The following is a 23,251-nucleotide window of genomic DNA, read 5'->3' on the forward strand; positions in this document are numbered from 1 at the left end:
GAAGTCTCTAGCGCCATCATTTGTTTGTCTTCGATTATATGATCAAACACCCCTTTGCATAAAATGGTTCCGGCTTACAACTGTCTGGTAAATCTAGTACCCTGTCTTGGAGGGAACTCTTATTTAGAAAACTGTTTATTATGTGCACTTTTTTCTTCCCGGTCGACCAGACTAAATTTCGAGAAAAGCAAAACAGGCGAGCTGAGGCCCGGGGATTTTACGTGAAGAAAAAAATCCTGTTTTCCACTATTTCAGAATGCCGTAACCCATTTGGAATTTATTGCAAGTTTCCTCACAGATAGCTGTCAACTGAATGAGTGTTCTGCTGTGGATTTATCTGTCAAATATTGCGGATTTTATCGTAAGTATGGTGAATCGGTATGAAATCTGCGTGTACAGCCGAGTTGACCGTAATGTGTAGCTGTGCGTGCCAAGTCCGTCAATCCGGCTGCGCCGATATGCGGCGTGCGTACTTGGCATGGCGTGAGTAATTCATCAGGCGGTCTAGTCCGGGCCGTAATAACTTGTCAGAGTTTCTGTTTTACGACGAGAACAGGATGTACCCAATGGAAATGAGTCGAAAGTTTCCCGAGATTTGGACATCATTATAAGTTCGATAAGCGCGATAAATGTTGCCTGTTGACCTAGGCCTTTTCTATATTTCTTCCCCAAAACCATGAACACAACAGTGTTGTGTTCATGGTTTTGGGGAAGAAATATAGAAAAGGCCTAGGCCTATAGTTATTTCAATTTTATACTTCAGAGCAGTGACACTGAGGGTAAATATTTATAACTTATTGTAAAGGCAGTGTTTTTTTTTCAGGCACCGGCAAAAGTTCCAAAATAATATTTTGCCGGTATTTGTGTTCTGATTAGTCCAAATGTATGATGTCAGTCACTGTTGAAATACATGTACCCTAACGTGGCCCGCATTTATTTTGCAACTAATAGTAAGACGAAGAGCAATATTTTCACCTCAGTTATTTTCCCAATAACCCTAACCTTCCCCAACCACACAAAATTAAACAGTAGTAAAGTGTTTAATTCTGTGGGTATAGGTCTGGTAGGCCTATAACAGCTGGCATTTGCATTGGGTTTGGCATACCTCAGAAAAACAAAGTCCAACAGCCTCTGTGCACAAAGTCCCATATGGGTGTTTAACTTTGTGTGAATGGGGAAGGTTAAGGCCAGCAACCCTTGGGGGATTAGGGATAAGTGAAATTTGATGAAGCTCCAGTATTTCCGTGTGTAAATCTCAAATGTCTGTTTCCCGTTCAAAGTATTGATGAAATATCAATTCAGTCCCATTTTCCGTTTGTTTTTTGGTGCAAACTGAACTCTTTTAAAATGTGTCCCCCAAAAGTGGAATAAGTTTCTTCATACTTGAAGTTGGGCGTGTGAGAGAAATAATGACAGTTCTAGATTTCATCAACTTTGAAGAATGTCAGTGTGAGATTTTCTGTCTTTTGGGGGGAAGTGTGCTTTGTCAGGAAATTGGAAGTTTGTCAAAACAAAATTTGGGCATCGTGGTGCCTCCCCCCTTACGTTAGAAGGCTCTATCATCAGTTTCATAACATGAGAATGTATTGTGAGTGGGCACCTGTGTCAGTGACTATGTGTTCTTATGGAGAGCTCCACTAGTGTCAACATTGTTACCAGACTTATTAAGTGTTAAATTTGGTAGCTATTAACGGATATTGTCAGCAACAGTGATGTCATAAATATGGACCAATCAGAATAAGGCTTCCAGCGGGATATCGTTTTGGAACTTTTGCCAGTTGGGAAATCCAGCCCTAGGCTGTTGCTCATGATGTGAGATCTACTGGCAAATCTTCGCATGATTTGAGTCATAAAGTTTGGTTTCCAGCTTACCGTAGGCTAGGTGAATGTTAGTAAAATATGTGAATAGGAAAGAATTCCAAACTGTGCAGTGTACACACTGTTTTCCCCACACAGTTTCCCTCTAATGTCCTAAAAAGTCAAATTGAGCATTGAAAATATGTAAGAATTTACTTAGAAAACACTTGAGAGAATTTTTAGACCTGTCTCAAAGGGTTTGTGCATAGGGTGTCAAGCAGCGTCCGTATATGAAATTCTTTCCTGTGAATATACCGGTATCTAAAAAGGGAAGACATAAATTAAGGGCACTAGCATTTTGCTTGTTTACAAAATCTGTGACTGCCTCTGCTTTCAACATGGAATGGTAGAGTTAAGGCCACGTAAAAACAATTCAAAAGGCTACTGAGAAAAAGAAACCTAAGATTTAAACTACAAACAAACATTGTTCTGTATGTACTTGTATGATTACAATAATGGCCTCTTCTAATGAGGGCCTAAATTTGAAAAATGTTCGTGATGTTGTAGAAACTTGCATTTCTCAGCTCAGTTTCAGACTTGGTCTACTCGTACATGTAATGCTCAGTGTCAAATCATGTGATATTTCATGGTGTCTTTCCTTATTTATAATTTTTCAGTCCTACAATGTACGAGATGTACATGTACTTGGTTTATTTATTCAAATTATATGGAATTTAAACCATGGAAGAGTTTATTCTACTGTTTTTAATCGACAATCTCTTCTAAACATACATGTACATGTTTATAGGCTGTATAAAAGTTGACTTAGTGGAAGAATATACTTTTTGTGTACACACTGCTTGATTGTCTACATGTTGTTACATGAACACAATTTCTAGATATGGGGTTTACTCAATGTTTGAAAAACTACAGGTAACCAGTGTTCGATTTCCCTTGTATCGCATCGCATTTTGTGACACAAAGTTGACCAAATGCTTTTGCACTTTCTAAAATAAATTGTACATCGTGAGATGCAAAATGCACAGGGCTTCATGCCGTAATATGCTTGAAACAATGATTTGATTTACATATCATACAGCGGGCACATCATCCTTTGAAATACACATATATGCAGAAATTGAGTCCGTGAGGAGGTCACTTCATTCATTCCCATTGAGATCGCCAAAGTGGGGAACCAGTAATGGTCACACGTTACGCGAGTGGTGCGGCATGCATTTCCAGCTCTGGGCACGGTGTGCATGAAGCATGTACCGGTATTCACACGATAGACTAACAACACGTGGTCATCTTTTCATGTCTCAGAGTTGGACATTGCATTAAGCTTAAATTCTGAACATTTCAAATGGAAGTTGAATTTGAAAGTTAAAATTAATTAATGGAAGAGTGAAACCAAGTTCAGTTTACACTCAAGGGCTAGAATAAAAAAGGTGATGGATGTTTCGTTTTTTGACAAATGGTACTTAGGCTTTTGGTTGTAAGGAATATCGATGTACAGTGAACAGCACAGTGCATCATGAATGTACTACCAGATTGTACAGAAATTTGAGAGTCCCCTTACATTGCACACTTCGACTTTTACTTGACTTGTTGCCAAATCACTTGTTGAAAAAACTTCATTTTGTTAAATACCGTACCGGTACTCGCACAGTACTGTAACCTTCATAATACATGCTGTTGAACCTGTTCCTGTTGATCCTGGCAGGATACTCGGGTGTGTTTAGCCGTTGATGTTCATCATGTGCAGCAGTTTTAGGCAGATCCTGTGTGCAGGCTTTTTTTATCCCTATTTTCAGGTACTTTATGCTTACTTTACCCACTTTAAAAATTTCCTGACCCCGGACTGGGATCCCAATTGTTCTGAAAATTATTTGAAAAAGTATTGTTGAAGACTTCTTTGTTTTGTTGTTTTCTTTTATATGAATATTCAGTGATTTCATGCAGTTATATTGTGAAAAAAGTGCTACACAAAATAAAGCAGTTGCTATGCAAACAAAATGTTGTATCACAGTTATTGCTATGCAAATACTGTATTTTGAAGAAATCAAACACTAATGGTAACATGAAAACCTTACATGGAATTCATTGCTCATCCAGATCCATGTACAAGAATATTGTGTAGGTTACATACGGGTGTATATAACAAATTTATTCAGGCTACCGAAGATGCATAATCTCTATTAATTTTCTTATGTAAAGGTAGTTACTGATGCATACACGGTACATGTACATGTCTGGCGTGGAATCAACCAGTCACTAAAAACCTAAAAAAGTATTGGGTAAAACCTGCCGTTGTTCGTAGATGAATGTACAATGCAATGTAAGATGGATTGGGGAGCATACTCATTTTTCTCCTCATAGTTTGCTTTAAATATCCTTTTCTGCATTCACGTAGGGCATGTCTGGTTGCATTGTTTGCTAGCTGGTGTGAAGAGGAGGTACTATTCAACTTGTGAAACATACATGTAATTGGTGGCTTTACGTATCCATGCATAGTGTGGTTGGAACACAGCACTAATGTGGTTCATTAATCTCACACTGCTAATGTGGTATGAGAGTCTGTCAGCTGACATTTACATCACATTTCGTCTCTTTATTCCCTTCCCGTTTAGTGGACCTATGCTACCACCAGTGTTTAACCCTCTGTCTTGGGGTGTGGTCTGTCGGGAAGTAGGAGTATCACTGTCACGTTGAGGATGGCTCATTGGCGGAGGGTCAATGGCGTGGAAGAGGACGGGGACAGTGCTTGCAGTCATCATCCCCACCACATTGTCTACAAAAAGGTACAAAGCTGACAGATCCTAGCCCATTTCCCTGTGGACCTTCCGCACAAGTATCTCTGAAGGGTTAGCGCACAATGAGAGAGGGGGGGGATTGGGGAATGCTTGAGTGCCCCTAACAGTGTGTGCACATGCTCAAGTGTGCTCTTATTAGGTGAAGATGTGAGGTTATACCCATTCAGATGAAAATTGGTCCTGCTTATGTACGTTGCACCATAGTTGCTTGGACTTTTTCAAAATTACATGTACACATTGGGGGACAAATGTTTAGAGACTTGTCTCCAGCAGTCTTAAACAAGAAAGCAAAAAAGGAGTCCTAAGTAATACCCGTGATGAAAATACAGTCGCCATATTTTTCTTTTAAATACAGCTATCCCTAACAGTCCCAAATCCTCTGATTTCAGTATTATTTTACAAGTACATACTGATACACACAAGGGGTTAGGGTTAACAAAGAATAATTACAATGTAACAAAATGAAAAAGTGCAAAATAAACAGTTCTCAAGAATGATAAACATTAAAAAAAGGATGAATTTGAATTCAGCGTCAGTTAAAATTGAATTTAAAAAAAAAAATGTAACGCACGTAATTTTTGAACTGCAGAATCAGCAATGAATTCAAAGTTGCACGCTTCAATTCATAGTTTGTGAATGCCTGGGTTGTTATGTGCTTTAAAAAAAAAGATGAGGGCATTCAGTATGCACGGATTATCTCTTCGACCCTTTGTGGTCTTAAAAAATACATTTTTTACAATTCACAGTGAATGACTCAGGTTCAGCTCTGTAAACTGTCTGGCAGGTGTCACTTCAAATATACATGCAAATCCAGTCATAACATTCAGAGGGAACATTTCCCCCCCCCCCACCATTTACTTTAATTGATGATTGATACTCCAAAGTGGTATCGTGGGTACATATATGTACATGTACTGTACATGTACGGTATGTACATGTAGCTTTGAGAGGAAATTATTTATTAACTACATGCATTGAAAAAAAGAATATTTGCATGATTTATTTTTTATCACGTACGTGTGCTTGTATAGGTTTTACAGAGGTTTCACATGTAAACAGATACTGTACCTTGAGTGTGCCTAATTGGTCATCAGTTAATGTGGTTGTATGACGTCATACAGAACTTGATATGCACTATGCGTACACACGCTAGAACATACAATGTAGGTACATGTATCTAGGTACATGTCATGTAAAGATGGAGAGCTCTTGGTTTTCGCCGGCTGTTCTTTCCATTTATTTGGTCATGCGTGAGTTGAATGGAAAAGGTTGAACCTCTTAACATTTATATGGTATGTCCTTGGATGATTGGAGATTGGAAGCAGCAAGATTGGTGCATCGGTGACGTCCTCACTTCATTTGACGACTGTTTACTTGTTGATTAAGTAGCTTTCCAAAAAATTTACTAATCCCAACTTTTTGAGACCGTGCCCTGGATATCTAGTGAGATGATATTAGTCACCCACAGAAATGTTGTGCCATGTTGTTTTCAGTAATGAATTTAAGCTGGAAAAAAATCTTGTTGAAAACTTTGTTAACACGTACACATTTGTACCTTCTCATGGTATGCATGTGGGACCAGTACATGTATCAGTGACAACAGTAATTACAAGGAAAGTTGTTGAAGCTTCATGTACCGTACAGAACACATACATGTACAGGGTACCAGTGCAATCACAATGTACAGGTACCCTCACCCATCTGTACATGTACGGGTACCTACAGTACATTTACATGTACATGTAATACATTACACATGTACCATTAAAAGTATGAACAAACATGTATGTATGGCTTACGTTAAAGATACATGTACCCCAAGAGTGGCATCAAAAACCTGAAATACCGGTACCAGTACATGTAAGTTGATGTTTCAAATATGAAACAAAAAAGAGAGAGTTGAAGTGATCCATCTACCGGTACTTGTGAGACTCTCACTTTTAAAACAGGGCTTCACTTGAGTGCAGGTTCTCAGTGTGACCACTGACTCACATCCATCCAGAATTATCTTTCTGGACTTTAGTGTTACATGCACATGAGAGTTTGTCTCCCATTTTTTTCTGATATGTTTAGAGGGTAGGACTACCGGCATACCTGTACATTTGGGGAAGAGAATTGCTAAACCTTATTGTCTGCTTGCATCCTGAATATAATTCGTCATACCAGTGAGGAACAGCTGTTGTGTAGGGTCCCTATCATTTATGTAAGACTCGACAAAAAGCCTTTTGTGACACGAAGGAGGAAAAACATACAGGACGTTGCATTTTCTGTGTATCGGTTAGTTCTGACAGCACTCTCCATTGACCCCAAAAGGCAGGAAGCAGTGACTGTAGTGAAAACAAGCATATTTGCTGAATGGCTTCCCCTCAGTCTGTCGGCCACACTTCTCCTCTATTCCTCCTACACCCCTCATCACATAAACACCTGCTATTCATGCGCACCTCCGTCGCCGATCTATCCTGACCAATTGTAATATAATATGTGACCGCTTATTAATTCTATACATGTTCCCCCGCTCCTCCGTGCTCCTTGGACGTTGCAGTGCGGGGGTTCCATAGTAACAAGAGTAATTAGTTTCTATGGCGATGAGGGTCAAAAACTATTCATCGGTGGTTGCAGGCTTCCCGTTACAGCCACAGTTCCTGTGTACATGTACCGGGTATGTGTGGGGGGGGGGCAAAGGGAAAGATGGCAACAGTGAAATTCAATTCATGGGGGGGAGATGGAAGAAATATAAGAACATTTTTTTACTCCTAAGCTTTTGGCATGGATCAGTGTGTGTGTGTTCTAAGGTCTGTTCCCTCTGAATTGTTTGTAAAGTGAAAGACAGTTCTAAAATGGGCGAGTGTGACGTGTCATTAATGGCTGCAGTTTGTAGAATCTCGCTGCCTTTCTTCATCTTATTCCAGTCTTTGTGTTACGGAAGTGAACTTGGGAACAATTTATGACGTAAAGCATTGATGTCACATTGAGGAAACGTGATCGGTGTTAAACTTTGAAATCAAATGATTGTTCATACACATGTTTGATACATGTACCGGTATATGCATTGTTCATCCACGTATGGACCGGTACACGTACATACATGTACACGTATACTTGTACATGTGCGTATATGTACCCGTAGTTTTCAGTTTTACAAGTGTTTTGCGTGCCAGCAGATCATCAGGAGTCACTGGTTACAGTGTACATGTATCTGTAGGAGAGCTCGATCCGAGTTACAAATATTGGAATAATTTCCTGTATGATGGAAGCCAAAACGAAAACTAAGCATTACCGGTACATTCTCACCCACAGCATTTAGATGTAGTAAGATTCCAGACTGAATCAAGATAAAGAACTGAGAATGTTCTTTTGATGCGAAAAGAAATTACTGAAAAAATGCATTGAAGATCTATTCATTTTGTAGTACATTTACTTTTGTTTTAGCTGGTCACATGCGGTACATGTACAAGTGTACATGTACATGTACAGGTAAACTTTTGTGTACGGGCACATGTTAGTACATGTACATGTGTACTTACACACGTACGTACAGGGAAACATGTTTTTTGGGCAGTCGTGGACGTTCCTATTGTCTAGCTCTTTTGTTCGTACTCTTTTGGAATGTTTTGTACACGTTTGGCAATTGTGGACCTTTGAGGAATCGTGGACGGTAATTAATTCTTTTGTTTAACCCTCCTTTACAAAGATACATTCTTGACACAGTTGTCATATCAGTCAAAATCAGTCAAATGTCCCATACATGTACATGTATGTACAGGGGCAAATCAAGTGGAAAGAATTTTGGACTGGTTTTGACGGTTACAGCAGAAGGAGGGTTAACGTCTACAATTGTTTGGGAACATATGTGCATGTGTACTTGCACATGTACTTGAAATGAAATATGTTTCTGGATCCCTTTAAATGATTCTGAATTAACACCGTTTTTAATTTTGTTTATTTTGCATGAGAGAAAAAAAAAACATTTCAAGTGTTTTCATCTCTGTTGAGCATTTTGGTGAAAAGGGTTAAAGATATCACTTGTGCAAGATTCTACCTGTACCATACCGTAATGCACCGTACAATTTGTGACTCATTTTGTTGGGTTGGATTGGGTCACGCGTGCATACATGTACATTGTAAATTACATCACTGTGTCCGTCATGGCTGTGTACCATACAGTGTACATGTACCTTACATGCCGAACTGTACATATACATGTACCTGTACGTCCAGAAAAATGTCAGCTTTTGCAAACAGTGTTCAAATAATTTTACTGTTGATCGAGGATATAAATTTGTCTTCATTAATGATCATACACTGTACATGTAACCACACTGCACCAACTTCTTAGTATGTTTTGTAATAATGAGATTTTGATTGACAGTTGGTAGAATTAAACTGTCTCACCAACAAGAGGTTACAAATCAGTTAACAATTATCTTCCTAGACAGGACTTTGGCCCCCTTTTAAGAATGGATAATTACCGGTACACGTACATTCGTGATTGTCAATATGACCGATTAAATTTAGCATCAGTACTTTTATTATGTTTGCAGAGGCACAATGTACATGTACATGTTAGAAGTTTATAATTTAATGCACCATTCCATGTATGTACATGTATGTATGTTATCCTGCTAATATGGTACATGTACATGTACTTTCCCAGTCATTCTTTTAATTAACTGCTGTATAATTTACATTGTTGATATAACTTTTTTTTTTTGTTATGTGATTTTTGTTTCTGGGTTTTTTTGTCGATGGTCTTGTATGCTGGGGCAATTTCTTGCATCCAAAACCAAGTGCTGTCATACATGTACATGTATTAGCCATATTCTCGGAATGGAAAGGTGCCGATACCTACCGGTACATGTACATGTACCGGTAGTTTCTCTAATCTTGTCTCATTTTGGGTTCTTAGTTTAGGAGAAATTCAAAAACAACCATGCAGCCTTTTCAGTTTCAGTTACCACGAACATTAACGCTAACGTTCCCCATCCCATCAATTTACAACAGCAGAGTTTGTGGAAATTTGATGGGTTGATGTGTGCATATGAAACCTACTACATAAAGTGTTGGGTTATGACAGAATGAGTTGAATGGTCCGCAAATTGTTCTGGGTCTAGAAAGGGAGTTACTGCAAGGAATGAAACTCACGGGCGAAACGGCCCGTAGGTGGAGGTATTTGACATTATAATGTTGACCAATAATGCATAGTTAATGAATGACCTTATTATTAGTTGCACACGTACGGTATCACATTGTACTTATTGTACGTACCGGTACATGTACCGGTACATGTACCGGCACATGTACCGGTACGTGTACATGTAACAGGACACCAAATGCGTTACTACATATTACTAGCTCATATAATTACAAAGTTACAAATAACGTTCATACATGTAGGCCTACATGTAAATTGTATATTGAGACATTGCATTTTTTCAAGGGTTGCATTAAAAAAATGCCCTCTATACATGTAGATACCGCCTGTAACATATAATACCGCATGTAAATCAAGGTACATGTACATGTATACTGTCCAGGATTCCCCTTGGGTACTGATACATGTACATCTACCGATATGTGTTACGGTAGGTGGTCAAACAAATTTTGCCAAAATTCTAGTGCCTAAAACAAAAAGGGAGCATTTTCAAAAAGGCCTAAAATAAATTGTAGGCATGCATGTACATGTACAGGGCATGTTCGTAAAATGGACCAAAATGCAACTTGGCCATTTTTCAAAACTTTTAAAAGAGTGACTTTAATCATGCAAAATACAAATTAGCACCTTCATACTTATAAAAATGATTATTTGGGGACAATTAGGCATACTGTGTATATTTGGTGGACATTTACATGTACATGAACATGTACTTGGATACCAGTGCATATCAAATGGAGTTGAATTAATTGAAAGTTTTACGTTAAAGTGCTTGCACCAGAGGACTTGATTTCAAAACTTCTCTCAACGACAAGGAGAATTCAGTATATTTTTCAAATGATGTACTTTAAAGCAGCTAAGAAATAACTTTAGAAAAATATAAGCCATAAAAAAAAAGCAAAAAATTGGTGGAAAATGATGAGAAAAGTTGAGCTCTCTTCATTCTCTTACCGTTTATAATCGCTCACACTGTACACTGTACATTTACCAGCATATCTGCCAGGTCTTATACCTTTCAACCACCAAAAATAATCTTTAAGTTTGGCTGCATCAAAAATGTATAAAGAGTACGTTGCGAACGTCATATTTGACAGAATTTTGATGACGTTCGAGAAGTTGCCAAAAAAGGCATGACGTGTGAAAAGATTATACTTTCCCATTCAGTGACATTAACATTAACAACTCTGAGCATTAGATTTTCATCATGAATCACACATGTATTTTATGTCTCGTTTTTTGCAAACGGCATTCAGTATGACACATTTTTCTTTTGAGAAAGCTTGATACGAAGAGAAAAATCCTGGAGCGTCACCATTTCATAGAGGGGCTCATGAATATCGAATGAAAAAGAGGGTACACTATCTGGGTTAATGTCAAAGGTCAAACAGCCCATGATGCAGAAAAACGTTTCTCTAACGTTACCGCGAGATGATGACGGAAGCTGCAAAATTGCCACAATCAATGTTTTGGATTGCTGTTTTCGGAAACGAACTTGAAGAAAATGTGATCGGTCCAGTCGTAAAAGGATGATGGTTTGGAGGTGCTTTTTTGCACTCTTTTTTAAAGCTGTTGTTGTACATCGATTTTAATTTTAGTCGCTGTTTAATACAGTCGATTTTTTTGACAGAATCGAATGACCTTCTCGACTACCGACTTTGAGACCGGAGTATTTGAGAGAGGTATTTTTAAATTTCGTGATTATGGTTTTAAATGTGTAAATATTATCACCTTTCACCACATATACACTGTAAATCTTTGTAAAATAACCGCAGGGATTATCACTCCTTGGTAACTTTTATTGGCTAGGATTTCAACAGGTTGTTCACGTCTGTCAAAAATACTGGCGTTCGAGACTTTACTTGATCAATTCTGATTATTAAAAAGTTGAAAGATGGGCACAGTCATCATTGTTCCAAATGTCAGCCATGACTTCCCTAATTTCATCAGACATTAGGAATTAATTCACTGCTGAAAAATGACCCTCCAATGTTGAATATTATAGTCCATATTTTGAGGAACCTGCCACATGTAAATGTACATGTACACTCCAATTTTCCCCCCTGAAATAAATTGATCTTGTGTCCCTCTTTATGTCAAAGTGATTTTGCTTTTTCCCTTCCATCTTTTCTGTTGTACATGTATGTGGGGGGTGGGTGGTAAAATGCACCAAAAAAGCCTGAAGTACATGTACCTTGCTAAAATCAGTGAGGTGGGCCACTGCACAGCGTAGGCGGGGAAACCCTGATACTGTCCTCATACCGGTACATGCTGATCAGCTGTGTGACTGCTTGTACCGGTAATAAGATGGACCCAGCCTCTGCCAGTCTGCTATGTACATGTACAGCACATGTACAAGCAGGTTGGAATCAAGCAGGCATAATCAGCCTCCCCTCCCCCCCCCACCTGCAATGACCTTAGGCCCATGCTCCATTGCCTCTAATGGCAGAATGGTACACTTTCATCATCATCAGCAGCATCATTGTGTTGTGGGACTCCCGTTGAGTGAGCAACGATTGCATTGGATGAGCGGTGCTCCACGCTGCACTGCATTGTACTGTACATATTCATGTACATGTACTGGTGTCTGTGAAGGCAAGGGCAGAGAGGGACTGCCCACAGAATGTCACTGTACATTAGTCTGAAGCGACATTCATTGGGATTTGTCTAGTCTTGCCTGTTCTCATGCAATTACACTACAGCTCTTACTCTGATTAGGTCTCAATCAGAGTATAGTGCTGCGTAGTGGCGCAAGATGGAGAACTCTGCCACAGAGGTGTCACCACCATGGGCGCCATTCGAGTGTGCACATTAATGCATAGGCAAGAGCGCGGGCATACCAGGTGTGCGTGCTTGTCGTGGCGCCTGTGCATTAACATGCACTGTGCAGGTGTAGTCCAACCCAAATGGCGCCCATGCGATTACACCATTTTATGCGTATTCACAGTGAAGTTCTCCATCTTGCGCTGCTATATGGCACTGGATGATCTTTGGTCTAAATATCAGCATTTTGACCATAGACAATGACAGCTTTCAAAGCAACACGAGTGAAAAAAATTAAGTTGTACATGTACATGTAGTATACTAGTACCGTTTATGTGTGTTTGAACAGTGTACGGTATGTGCAGTAACATCAAGGATTCAGCTGGGCATCTTCAAAATTTTGATTTAAATTACTGAGAAATCTGTTTTATAAGACTTGGGTCCATTTAAGGAACCAGGAAATAGAAATATTTTTATCAATTTTACTAAAATTCCTCGAAATTGCATCTTTGGATTTCAATTATTCTTATTTTAAATTTTTGTCTTGCAATGTTAACCCATATTTTGATGCTTTTTGTTTTTCTGCTAATGCAGATTTGCATATTCATGAGCAGAACTATGATGTCATCCAAGGCACTGAATCTCAATTTTGCACTGATTTGTGCACAGAAAATTTCGACATCTTTTTTAACCACTGCTATGGCAGATTTTATTTTCTTTGGCATTTTATTGCCATGTATATAGTACATGTATATGGCAATAATCCAGCCAAAATCCTTTTCATAGAAATGTTCCCAGATAGCAAATTTGGGGTTCATAATTTTAACATAAAAACATGCAACCTGAACCTTGTCTTCCTGGATTTACATCAAAGCAAAAGCACCCTCACTTAATTGTCCAGAAATGCTTTGTCAGTTTTTAATGTTTGAAAAAGTGCACCGTTCAGTTCACGTAACTCAAAAAAGATGTCCAACAGTCTTCATACATGGAAGAAGAGTACAGAGATACACAAAAAGTGATTCTAAGATAAATTCGTTTCCTGGATCCTTTAAGATATTCAGGAAGTGTGACATTTCAGAGAATATGTTAGAGTCCTCGGCAGTTTATTCTGTTTTACATGTATGTGTACGTGTACATTTACCAGTACCAAGGTTGTAGGCTTACAATTTTATTTCCGGTCAGGCCTTTGGCAGGGCACATGTCTTTGAATCATATATTTGATCATTATTTATTGAAAGACCTTCACACTTTGGCTCAAAAGTGTAGGCCTACATGTACTTGCATATTTCAGTATTCCTGGAAAAAAATGCAAGGGATTGTTACATCACTCCAGTTCAACTGAACCCTTGTTGCATACTTGTACATGTACACGTACGTACACGTAGTTAGCACCAACGAATATCTGTTTTGAAAAACAGGTACAGGTATCTTCTGCGGTCCAAAATCTTGGATTCTGTTTCAGACTTTCCATCTCCACTTTGTTTTGTGGAGGAAAGGCACGGAGAGGTACATGCTTTTATTGATAACACCATTATGAATTTAGAACATACATGCACATGAACCGGTGCTTGTACATGTAGTGTTCTTGCTCTATGAATGTGTTATCGAGAAGTACATAAACATGAACATGTATGTGTACATGGGCCCTATTTTTGAACAGTGCTTAGATCTTTGTTGAAAATCTGATAGCCAAATGATGCAAAAATCAGCTTACCAAAAACAGTAGAAAATACACATGCAAATATGCCGTTAATTAATCAGAGCCTTAATTTAAAAGTAAAAAAAAAACTCACTCATTAATATTTACAGGCTTTAATATCTGTCAAATACCGTACATGTACCCCTGGTACCATACATGTATCCCCGGTACATGTGCGTGCAGTTCATGGATTCTTATGTTGAATACATGTACATATACACATACAAGTGTCTGTCACTCAGCTCTTGAAAATGGAGGGTGTTTCCTATACATGTCTCAGGAAATTTGCTGTGATAATAAAAACTCAATACACATTGACTTAGTTTTGGAAATTTCAAATTTGGAAATTTCAAATTTTAGTTTCTAAATCAGTGATAAACTCAACTTGTTCATTACACATGTACATGTACATGTACATTATACATGTACATTATACATGTACTTATAGTACCATACGTGCACCATATGCAAATGACATTGTATATTGCCTGCTGGCAAAAAAAATGAGGGTATAACAAGACGTTGAAATGACTTGAATTCATTGATGACATACATTTTGTTGTTAAAATAGGAGCACACTTTAGCATTCCGGTACATGTACATGTACACACACACACATGCGTGTTTTCTGAATATTATGCACAAGTACCGGCCGGCTGTTCATTGTACATGTAGATGCACCGGTGCAATGTACCGGTACATTACATGGCGTGTACATGTACATGTACACTGCAGTGTAGGGTACATGTACATTATTTACACCATGTATACCGGCATGTTTGCAAATATATTTGACTCAGTCTTGTCAGATGTACAATGAGCACATTGACAGATCATCATCAAGCAGATACTTAAACACAATGTATTTACATTGTAAAGACACAGTGTGGGCTTATGGTACCGGGCCTTGCGGTATCAGTGTGCATGTACCATTTTGCATAGAGCATGCATTTCATCCCGACTGCAAGATCAAGTTAATGACAAGTGCATATACACTGTACATGTACATCTGCTGTACATACATGTACATGTATATACATGTCTTGTGACTATTCATCTGATTGTAGGGCATAGAGGGATCCCTATACGACGCTTTTAGTGTCGATCTGCGCACTTCCGCGTTTGAAAACGAGGCTGCAGGCTTCAATTCTTAATACGATCAGACGATTGAAAGTAAGGAGTCAAAACACAAAATACATAAAGGTATATTAAATTCAGACTTTTCAGGCTGCAAATTTTTGTGGAAGAGTCTTTCAGGATGACTTGAAATGTAAAATCAAAAGGAAAAATAGCAATTAACCGCAAACTACCTGCAATGGTCCTGTATCTTGTGCAGTGGGCGTGGTTTAAACTGAAGTGGCGTCACACTTACGAACTGGATACTCCATGTACTGTGTGGACTCCGTGGGCGCGCGCGAGGAAGTTCGACACAGAGAGCCTCGGTTTCGATGCAGATACATGCATGCGCAGACGGCGCTAATATGAAATCCCTCAATTATACTGGGTACATGTCACTGTGGACGGCTCCAGCTGGCAAATTTTTGTAACACTGGTCTATTAAAGTTCAAGCCTAATGCACATTTTGGCCTTGCTTGCTTTTTATGGGCTTACATAGTCGTGTTTATCTTGTACCTTTTTGGGTAAAACTCAGGGAGACTGCTGTCAATTTTGCAAAATTCAACCCAGTGCAGACAGTTAGTAAACTTTGTAAATAGTCAATTGTCGATCATCAGTCCCCTCAGCAGAAGTAAGTTTGCAAGGTCAGCTCAGCCCGGAAGAGTCACTCGGTTAGGTTTACATTGCTGAAAAGTGTCTCGTAGACAGCTGCTGGAAAGGAAAATTTGATTTTGGTCTCGTACAAGACTACACCTCATTCCGTGTGTAACCAACTACATTGTACAGTGTACAAAAATGAACAGTACATTGTGTGCTTGTACATACCAGTACATACAGTGTGTTTCCTTATGGTCTCATGTAGTGAACACTGAATATTATGCATGTGGCAACGAGTTTATTAATCATCATTGTGAGATGGGAAACTAATTCAGAAGCCGCCAGGAAAATACAGTAACCACTGCAGTTTTTACTACATGTATTGTAGACTCGTAGTGATTCAGAAAAACCTAAAAATGAGTAATAAATTATAAGTTGTGCTCTGATGAATGTGTTGATGGGTAGAGTACTGGTACAGAGTAACATTAACCATGCGAGACTGTTTTAAGTTGTGTGGAAGGATAGAGGCATTTGAGTGTTGCAGTGGGAGTTGTCATTCACCTGTACGTCTTGTTGAAATGTCAATGAAACTTTCATTGTTAAAAGGTATATATGTACATGTACAAGACATACAAATGTACAGTATATGTACCGTACATGTCTTGAGACCAAAAGCTTTGCCAATGGCTATAGGCATTGTAAATGTCAAATGCAACAAATTACATGTGCATTGTATGTAAACAGTTGTGTAGTTTTATTCTCAGATATTAAAAGTGTACCATTGACTTAAATAAACTTACCGGTAGTCTGCAATTTTTATGTACCGGGGTAAGTCTTGCGGCCCTGTTTATAGTCCTTCTGTGCATTTACAACATGTACATGTACGGTTTGTACCTTTACATGGACATCCTGGCAAGTACCAGGATGCCCATACAGGTACTCATGGTTATTGTCTCTGCCCACCATCTGTATAGAAAATTGTTAAACATACTCATATTTTGCAAATCTTGTTTCATTATCATTTGTTGTATTAGTAACATTAATTATATCATTGATACAATGTGCAGCATCAACACCATTTATTTTTACTGGTATTTATACAAGATGTCCTCTTCATTATCGTTGCTTATCATATCGTTACAGCATTAGAGAAACGTGTTGGTGCAGTTTTCGCATTGCACTTTGCTGAATTATGATTAAACAAACATTAACTGTAAAGAAAATAAGGGTTTTGACTTTCTGCAATGTCTGAAAAGTAAACGTACATGTTAATGTACTGTACATGTAATATGAACAGGTGGACCATCAGTTTGTTGATACGAACTGGTATCTGTCATTGTTGAGGTTTGGTATAGTACTACTGATAGTACATGTACATGGTAAACACCGTCTTCAGTGCCCTGTTTGGCTGTGACAGTGCAGCCCTCTCAGTGCACCAAGATGGTGGACAAGGGAGTTGTGATATTATATGCAAACTGTACTGGTACCATACCGGTACCGTACATCTGTGCACTGGTACATGCATAATTTTCCCCCAAAGGTAATGTGCACACTATTCAATTGAATACGTGAGAATTGTAGGCTGCATATGTTGGTGTTTTGTTTCATGAAATAAAGCCTCTTTAATCTTGCATACGTGGACATGTACATACTGTTTTAGTACACATGCCGGTACATGTGCTGTGCTTCATGGAGTTACCGGTAGTAAAAGATACATGTTCCATATCTCCATGATTAAAATAGTTAAAGAACTCCTTTGGTATGGTACATGTATAAACATTTGTGGCTTGAACTACACAGTATTTATTAAAAGAAAACATGCACATGAATCTGCACCATACCGGTACAAAGATCAGGATAACCTACACGAAACCTACATGTACATGTACATGTACATGTGCATGGTTAACAACATGTACATATACATGTACATGTGCATGGTTAACAACATGTACATATACACGTACATGTACATACGTATTGTGGAAATTCTATAATTTCTTCAGAGCAGCTAATAGTATTGGTACATGTACTTTTCATACATGTACAATTTAGGTGTATGATTATGGAGGCATAAAAATCAACTTGACATTTCTACATCATTTTATAAGAAGTAACCCTACCGGTATAATCTCGGTATGAAATTCAGGCCACATAATTTATGTGGCAAGGAAGCTTGGGTTCCTTGAGGGCTGAGACCCTTGCACAGGCCAGGTACTGTACATGTACCTGCAATGGGTATCGGTATTTACTGACAAAAACATTAAATACTGTACATTTTGCAAACATACACACAGGTCTGTGCAAGGTTTGGGGAAAAAGTGGTTTATCTATGGACAAGTCAGGAATTTCATGCAATTTGCAGAACTTGCAAAATGGCAGGCCTGAACAATAAGCCTTTTGGGAGTTAAATTTGAATAAAATGTATTGCAGTTTGAATTCCCGAGACAAGCATGACAAGAGATACTGTTGGAGCAAGCTTTTGTACTGGTATAGCGACCACCATCTCTGGAATGGACTAGTCCCTTTGTGCCCTCTTATCCATTGAAAAAGAGTGCACCGATATTAGTACAAGGTGTTTCTTTTACTGGTGTTGTACATGTATATATTGTTCTCACAAAGCAAATGCTTGCCCTGAATCATGAGGTATCTGCCCCAAGCTGAATTGCACCCCCAATTGGCGAAAAGAAAGACAGGTGGTTACAAGCGGGTTCTTGCACGTGTTCTGTGGTACGCAAAGACCATACCGTTCATGTACATGTACGTGTACCGTTACATGCCGTTACATAACTCACAAAAGGCTTGTTTCTTTCACTTGCACATTTCATGTACCGGTATGTAAAAATGTGATGACATATCCTGCAATATTGTCCATATAGTCTTTTGTGTGCAAAATGTATGCTGTTGAAGTATAGAAATTGATGTGTATTGGGACTGTGTCATGTGCATTGGTTGACAACATGTAAGCCAAGGGTGTAATGTAACAACATGGAAATATTGTCCATTGTCCAAATGGCATACTGTGTATTGTTTGCTTATCATTTGAAGCCTGTCAGTTTTCAAAAGAAAGTGGACTTGGCTAATTTGAAATTACTCGTGAATTGTTCCCACTGAAGAACCGGTGTTGGTGTGAAAATGCACTCACTGACACAAGCACAGGCATGGGAATAATTGCCTTTGTGATGTTTGATAAAACAATTAATGCAGGTTTGTCATTTTAATGTTTCATACAACTGTAACAAGGGATGTGATGAAAATCCACAAGGCCTGTACACCTGGAGTGGTTGTGACCTGGAAGCTTTGAGTCAGGAAAGAGTGATCATTTGATGATGAAATAACCTGAAGAGAAGTTCCATACTGATGAAATTAACAAATTGAAATTAAAGTGTCAAATCCCTCTCCACAGGCTTTCAACCGAAATGTTCACACAAAGTTATCTGAAATTTATCAGCTTGACAGTCAAAAATAGGTTGCACCTCACCACAATTACCTTCCATTTGGCCGCACCCCCCCCCACTCTGGAGTTGGAGGTATTTTTGGCCAGATGACGCAAATGTGGCTTCATAATGCAGGTTGCAGGTAAGACCATCCAATTGTAGCAGTGGAGCGCGACGTTTGCCTGTGTGTTTTAAAGCCTCGGTTATTACATCCGGCCGACGGCCACGTTCCTGTAGTGGTGCCCTTCCCGTTGTTCACATTTCATACATTGTTAATGTAAAACCAGTTGTTTGGCAGACAGGCCTTGGCAGGACAGCCGTGGCGCATGCATGTGGGTCTTTTGTGTACACATACATGTATGTGTACATGTACCGGTACTTGGACGCACAAGTACATGTACGGACATCTTTCGGCGGCAACAGTGGCATTGCTCATGTGTTGTCTCAGTCCCCAGAACTCCAAATGACGTCACCTACTGTTTGCTGCTACATTTACATATCATACATGCACATGTACCAGTACATGTAGGTTAGACATGGCTGCCGTTCATTAGCTTATTAGTTTCTCCTTGACGGCTACAAAAATCGAAACAAAGAATTCCCATGTGTTGTCGTTGTGTCTGATGTCCTTTAAATATTGAGCGCTTTGCAATAAAAAACAATTGACACAGTCTACATTGTGCTAGAGTAATGAGAAGAATTTCAATGGGCTCTCCAAGATGGATGGAAGATCTTGGATCTGTTTCCCACTTCATGGCTTTTCTCTTTCAAATCCACTGTAAAAATAATTGGAACCTTTCTACTAGTTTTTCATAATCCCCTGAACAGACTACCGCTCCCGCTGTACCGGTACCTGAGGAGAAATTTGGTTCCCGGTTTGACAAGTTAACCTTACCGAGTCACTACCAAACAATTAATGTGGAAAAATAGCTAGAAGGCTGACACCCTACCAAATTGTGGGTTCCTTTCAAAGATATTTCCTGAGGATGCAAAGGTGTACTGGTGCAATGCAGTTGGCGTGCTAGAGCTGCACATCCCTGGTATAGTTCTTCATAATGTGAATGTTGGTGATAGTGTACCCTGTTGGTGATAGTGTACCCAAACCATTGTACATGTACATGGATGTTGTGTGGGAAGAATTGGGGCACTTCCCCTTGCCTTGAGAACACATTCTTTATTTTATTACGGGGAAAACAGAGGAAAAAAGGGAAGAAACAGAAAGAAAAGAAACAGGATGAAACTCAACAATTTACCTGAAAATACTTTGGAATTGACCTCCTTCCACCATTGACAGTTTGTCAGTGTGCTGCTGACGAGTGCTTTGTTCCTCCTTGCGATACATGTGCAATGCGATGTGGTCCATGCACATGCAAGTACAGTATGTATGCACTTGACCTCTGGAATGGTTACGACCCCTGCTTTTGAAACCTACATGTACTAAAGTAGAATTGAGGGACCAAAATAAGCCACTTTAAATTGTTCTTATCACTCTGGTTTAGCTTGTCTTCTCTGGCATGTATACGTACCAGTACATTGTACACATTGATCATCCATTCTCTTCTTCAAACAAGCAAGCATCATTATTATCCACCTGCCCTTAGACTTAACCGTGCCCTTTCATTGGTTGCATGGAGCTCTCCAAATAAGTGGAACCCCCCCAAAGTTGAACTTCAACCATGATCCTAGTAGGCAAAGAGCAGACTGAGTACTGTCACATCATTGTTGACCAATCAGAGCAGCCCAACTTGGCAATAGTAGGCATACCTACATGTACATGTATGCTTATTACATGATGCCTTCCCAATTGGAAATTCTTGCAATTTTCACACATTAACAAGGTGAATGCTTACAAGCTACCTTACACAGACATTATGTACATACATGTACTTGTACTAGTACCGGGACATGTGGGCCCTAAAAGATGTTGTTGCTACACCCAAAGGGCCCCCTTGTGTTCATGCGCAAAGCCCATAAAGAGCTTACATGTACATCTACAGTTGAACACTGTTATAACTGTCTCGTCACATTAACCAGAATGCCTGCTCACATCACATGAAAGATCTTCACTGGTTACCAGTCTTGTACAGGATAATCTACCAGCTTCTATTAATTGTCTATAAGGCTCTTAATGGCAAAGCCCCTTCTTACATTACGGATCTCCTCACACCTTGCAAACAATCTCGCATGCTTCGATCATGTCACAAATATCTACTTTCAGAACCCAGGTCACATACAGTGTACATGTAGCTCATGGGGAGGATAAATCATTTTCAGTAGCAGCTCCTCGCCTATGGAACCAACTACAGTACCGTTACATATTTGAAGTTTTGACTCCATTCATTCATTCAAGACATCGCTGAAGACCGACCCATCTCATGGCTGAGGCATTTAATTAGTGTTTCATTAATTTTTCTTTGTGTATGTAAGACCAATTCTAGTATTTGTTCATTATTTGCATTTTTACTGCATATTTAATATAAATTTGTTAATATTTTTCTGTGTATCTAGCGCCTTGAGCGCCTATCTGTAGGTGGATATGTGCGGTTTACAAATCTCAAGTATTATTATTATTATTTTTATAACAAGGTCCTTGGGACCTACAATTTTCCTTGTTGTAAATGTGACTTTGTATCATCAGCACTCTTCTTGGTCTACATGCACATGTACCGGTAGCGCTCACCCTAGAGACCAAGCGAGACACCCAACTTGAGAGCAAAATTTTTGAGCTACACTGTAGCCAAATTACGATGTACGGGGTACATATCGTTGATTACTTGCATCTTTGGAATTTTTTCTTATAGTACAAGAGAAGTCAGTTTTAGGAAGAGGGTTTGATGTTCCTCAAAAGATGACAGCAAACAAGATAACAGTATGTGTAATCCACTTAAAGTAAGTGTCCATCACTCTCAGAAAACATCGTTGGAACTAGAAATTTCTTGGAATGCTACCCAAACTGGAAACAAAAAGAATTGGAAAAACAAGCAAGCCTGCTTCCAGGTACTGCAGAAGTAGTTTACCTAGATAGCCCCTTGACTTTTCCTCTTTCCCTTTTTCCTTCACCTCAGTCGTGCCTGGGCACTGTACCTACGGTCTCTGCCTGCTGACGGCACATCACAGTTGTCATTATTGTCATTAGCATCACCGTGAGCAGACACACACGCCACATGTACCAGGAACAGGCCTCGTGCAGGCCTCGTCTTGTTGGAGATTTGTTTTCATCATCCATTCCGTTTTCCCAGTTCTCCAGTGCATAGCCCCGAGATTTACATTGACGTCATCGTCCATCGTGGTCATAACAGCTTGGCCTGACCCTTCCTCTGCTGCCTGTAGAGAGTGTCTGGCATACAGCAACACGTGCCGACATGAGGACCCTGGATGTAAAAAGAGGGAAATATTGGGTTTCTGCTTCCTTCCCTTTGTTTGTCTTTAATACCCGTCGTATGTTACATATTTTAATACCCTTGGCTGGAGAGTACGATATTTGCTTCATTTTACAAATAAGGATAGATGCTGGTACATATATGTAGTACGGGCACGTACCGGTAGATCCATCTAACGACTGCACGGACATGTGCTGTGTACATGCACTGTACATGCACTGGTGTGCAAACGTACAGTACAATTACATGTGTACATATGGTTCATGTACATGTACTTATGTACATCTACATGTACCGGTATATGTCAGTACATGTATGTGATGGTGAATGCAGTGGAGTTTGATGGCTAATACATGTACCTTAAATCCCTTGGCTGTCAAATATAGGAAATTAAAGGGAAAATCGATGACAGATGCAAGAAACCACCTCTGAGCCAAACCAAGGTCTACATGTACATGTACATGTACCAGTACCTGATGATGTCATCACTGTTTCCACAA

At 39.2% G+C, this 23,251-nt stretch overlaps 1 protein-coding gene across 8 annotated transcripts in view; it reads left to right on the forward strand.

The window, feature by feature from the left end:
* The first annotated feature begins 165 nt into the window (after nt 1-165).
* LOC110979604 (regulator of G protein signaling 7-like) overlaps nt 166-23,251 on the forward strand; it is a 119,312-nt gene continuing 96,226 nt past the window's right edge. For all 8 annotated transcript variants that reach the window (XM_087145084.1, XM_087145080.1, XM_022235570.2 and 5 more), the window contains exons 1-2: nt 166-361; nt 4,428-4,598. In XM_087145084.1, the coding sequence (XP_087001210.1) occupies nt 4,512-4,598 (87 nt within the window). In that variant the 5' untranslated portion in view covers nt 166-361; nt 4,428-4,511. The remainder of the gene's footprint in view (nt 362-4,427; nt 4,599-23,251) is intronic.

The sequence above is a fragment of the Acanthaster planci genome, linkage group LG01 (assembly GCF_054643075.1).
Source record: "Acanthaster planci isolate LZ-2023a linkage group LG01, COTS_SCS, whole genome shotgun sequence".
Taxonomy (NCBI): domain Eukaryota; kingdom Metazoa; phylum Echinodermata; class Asteroidea; order Valvatida; family Acanthasteridae; genus Acanthaster; species Acanthaster planci.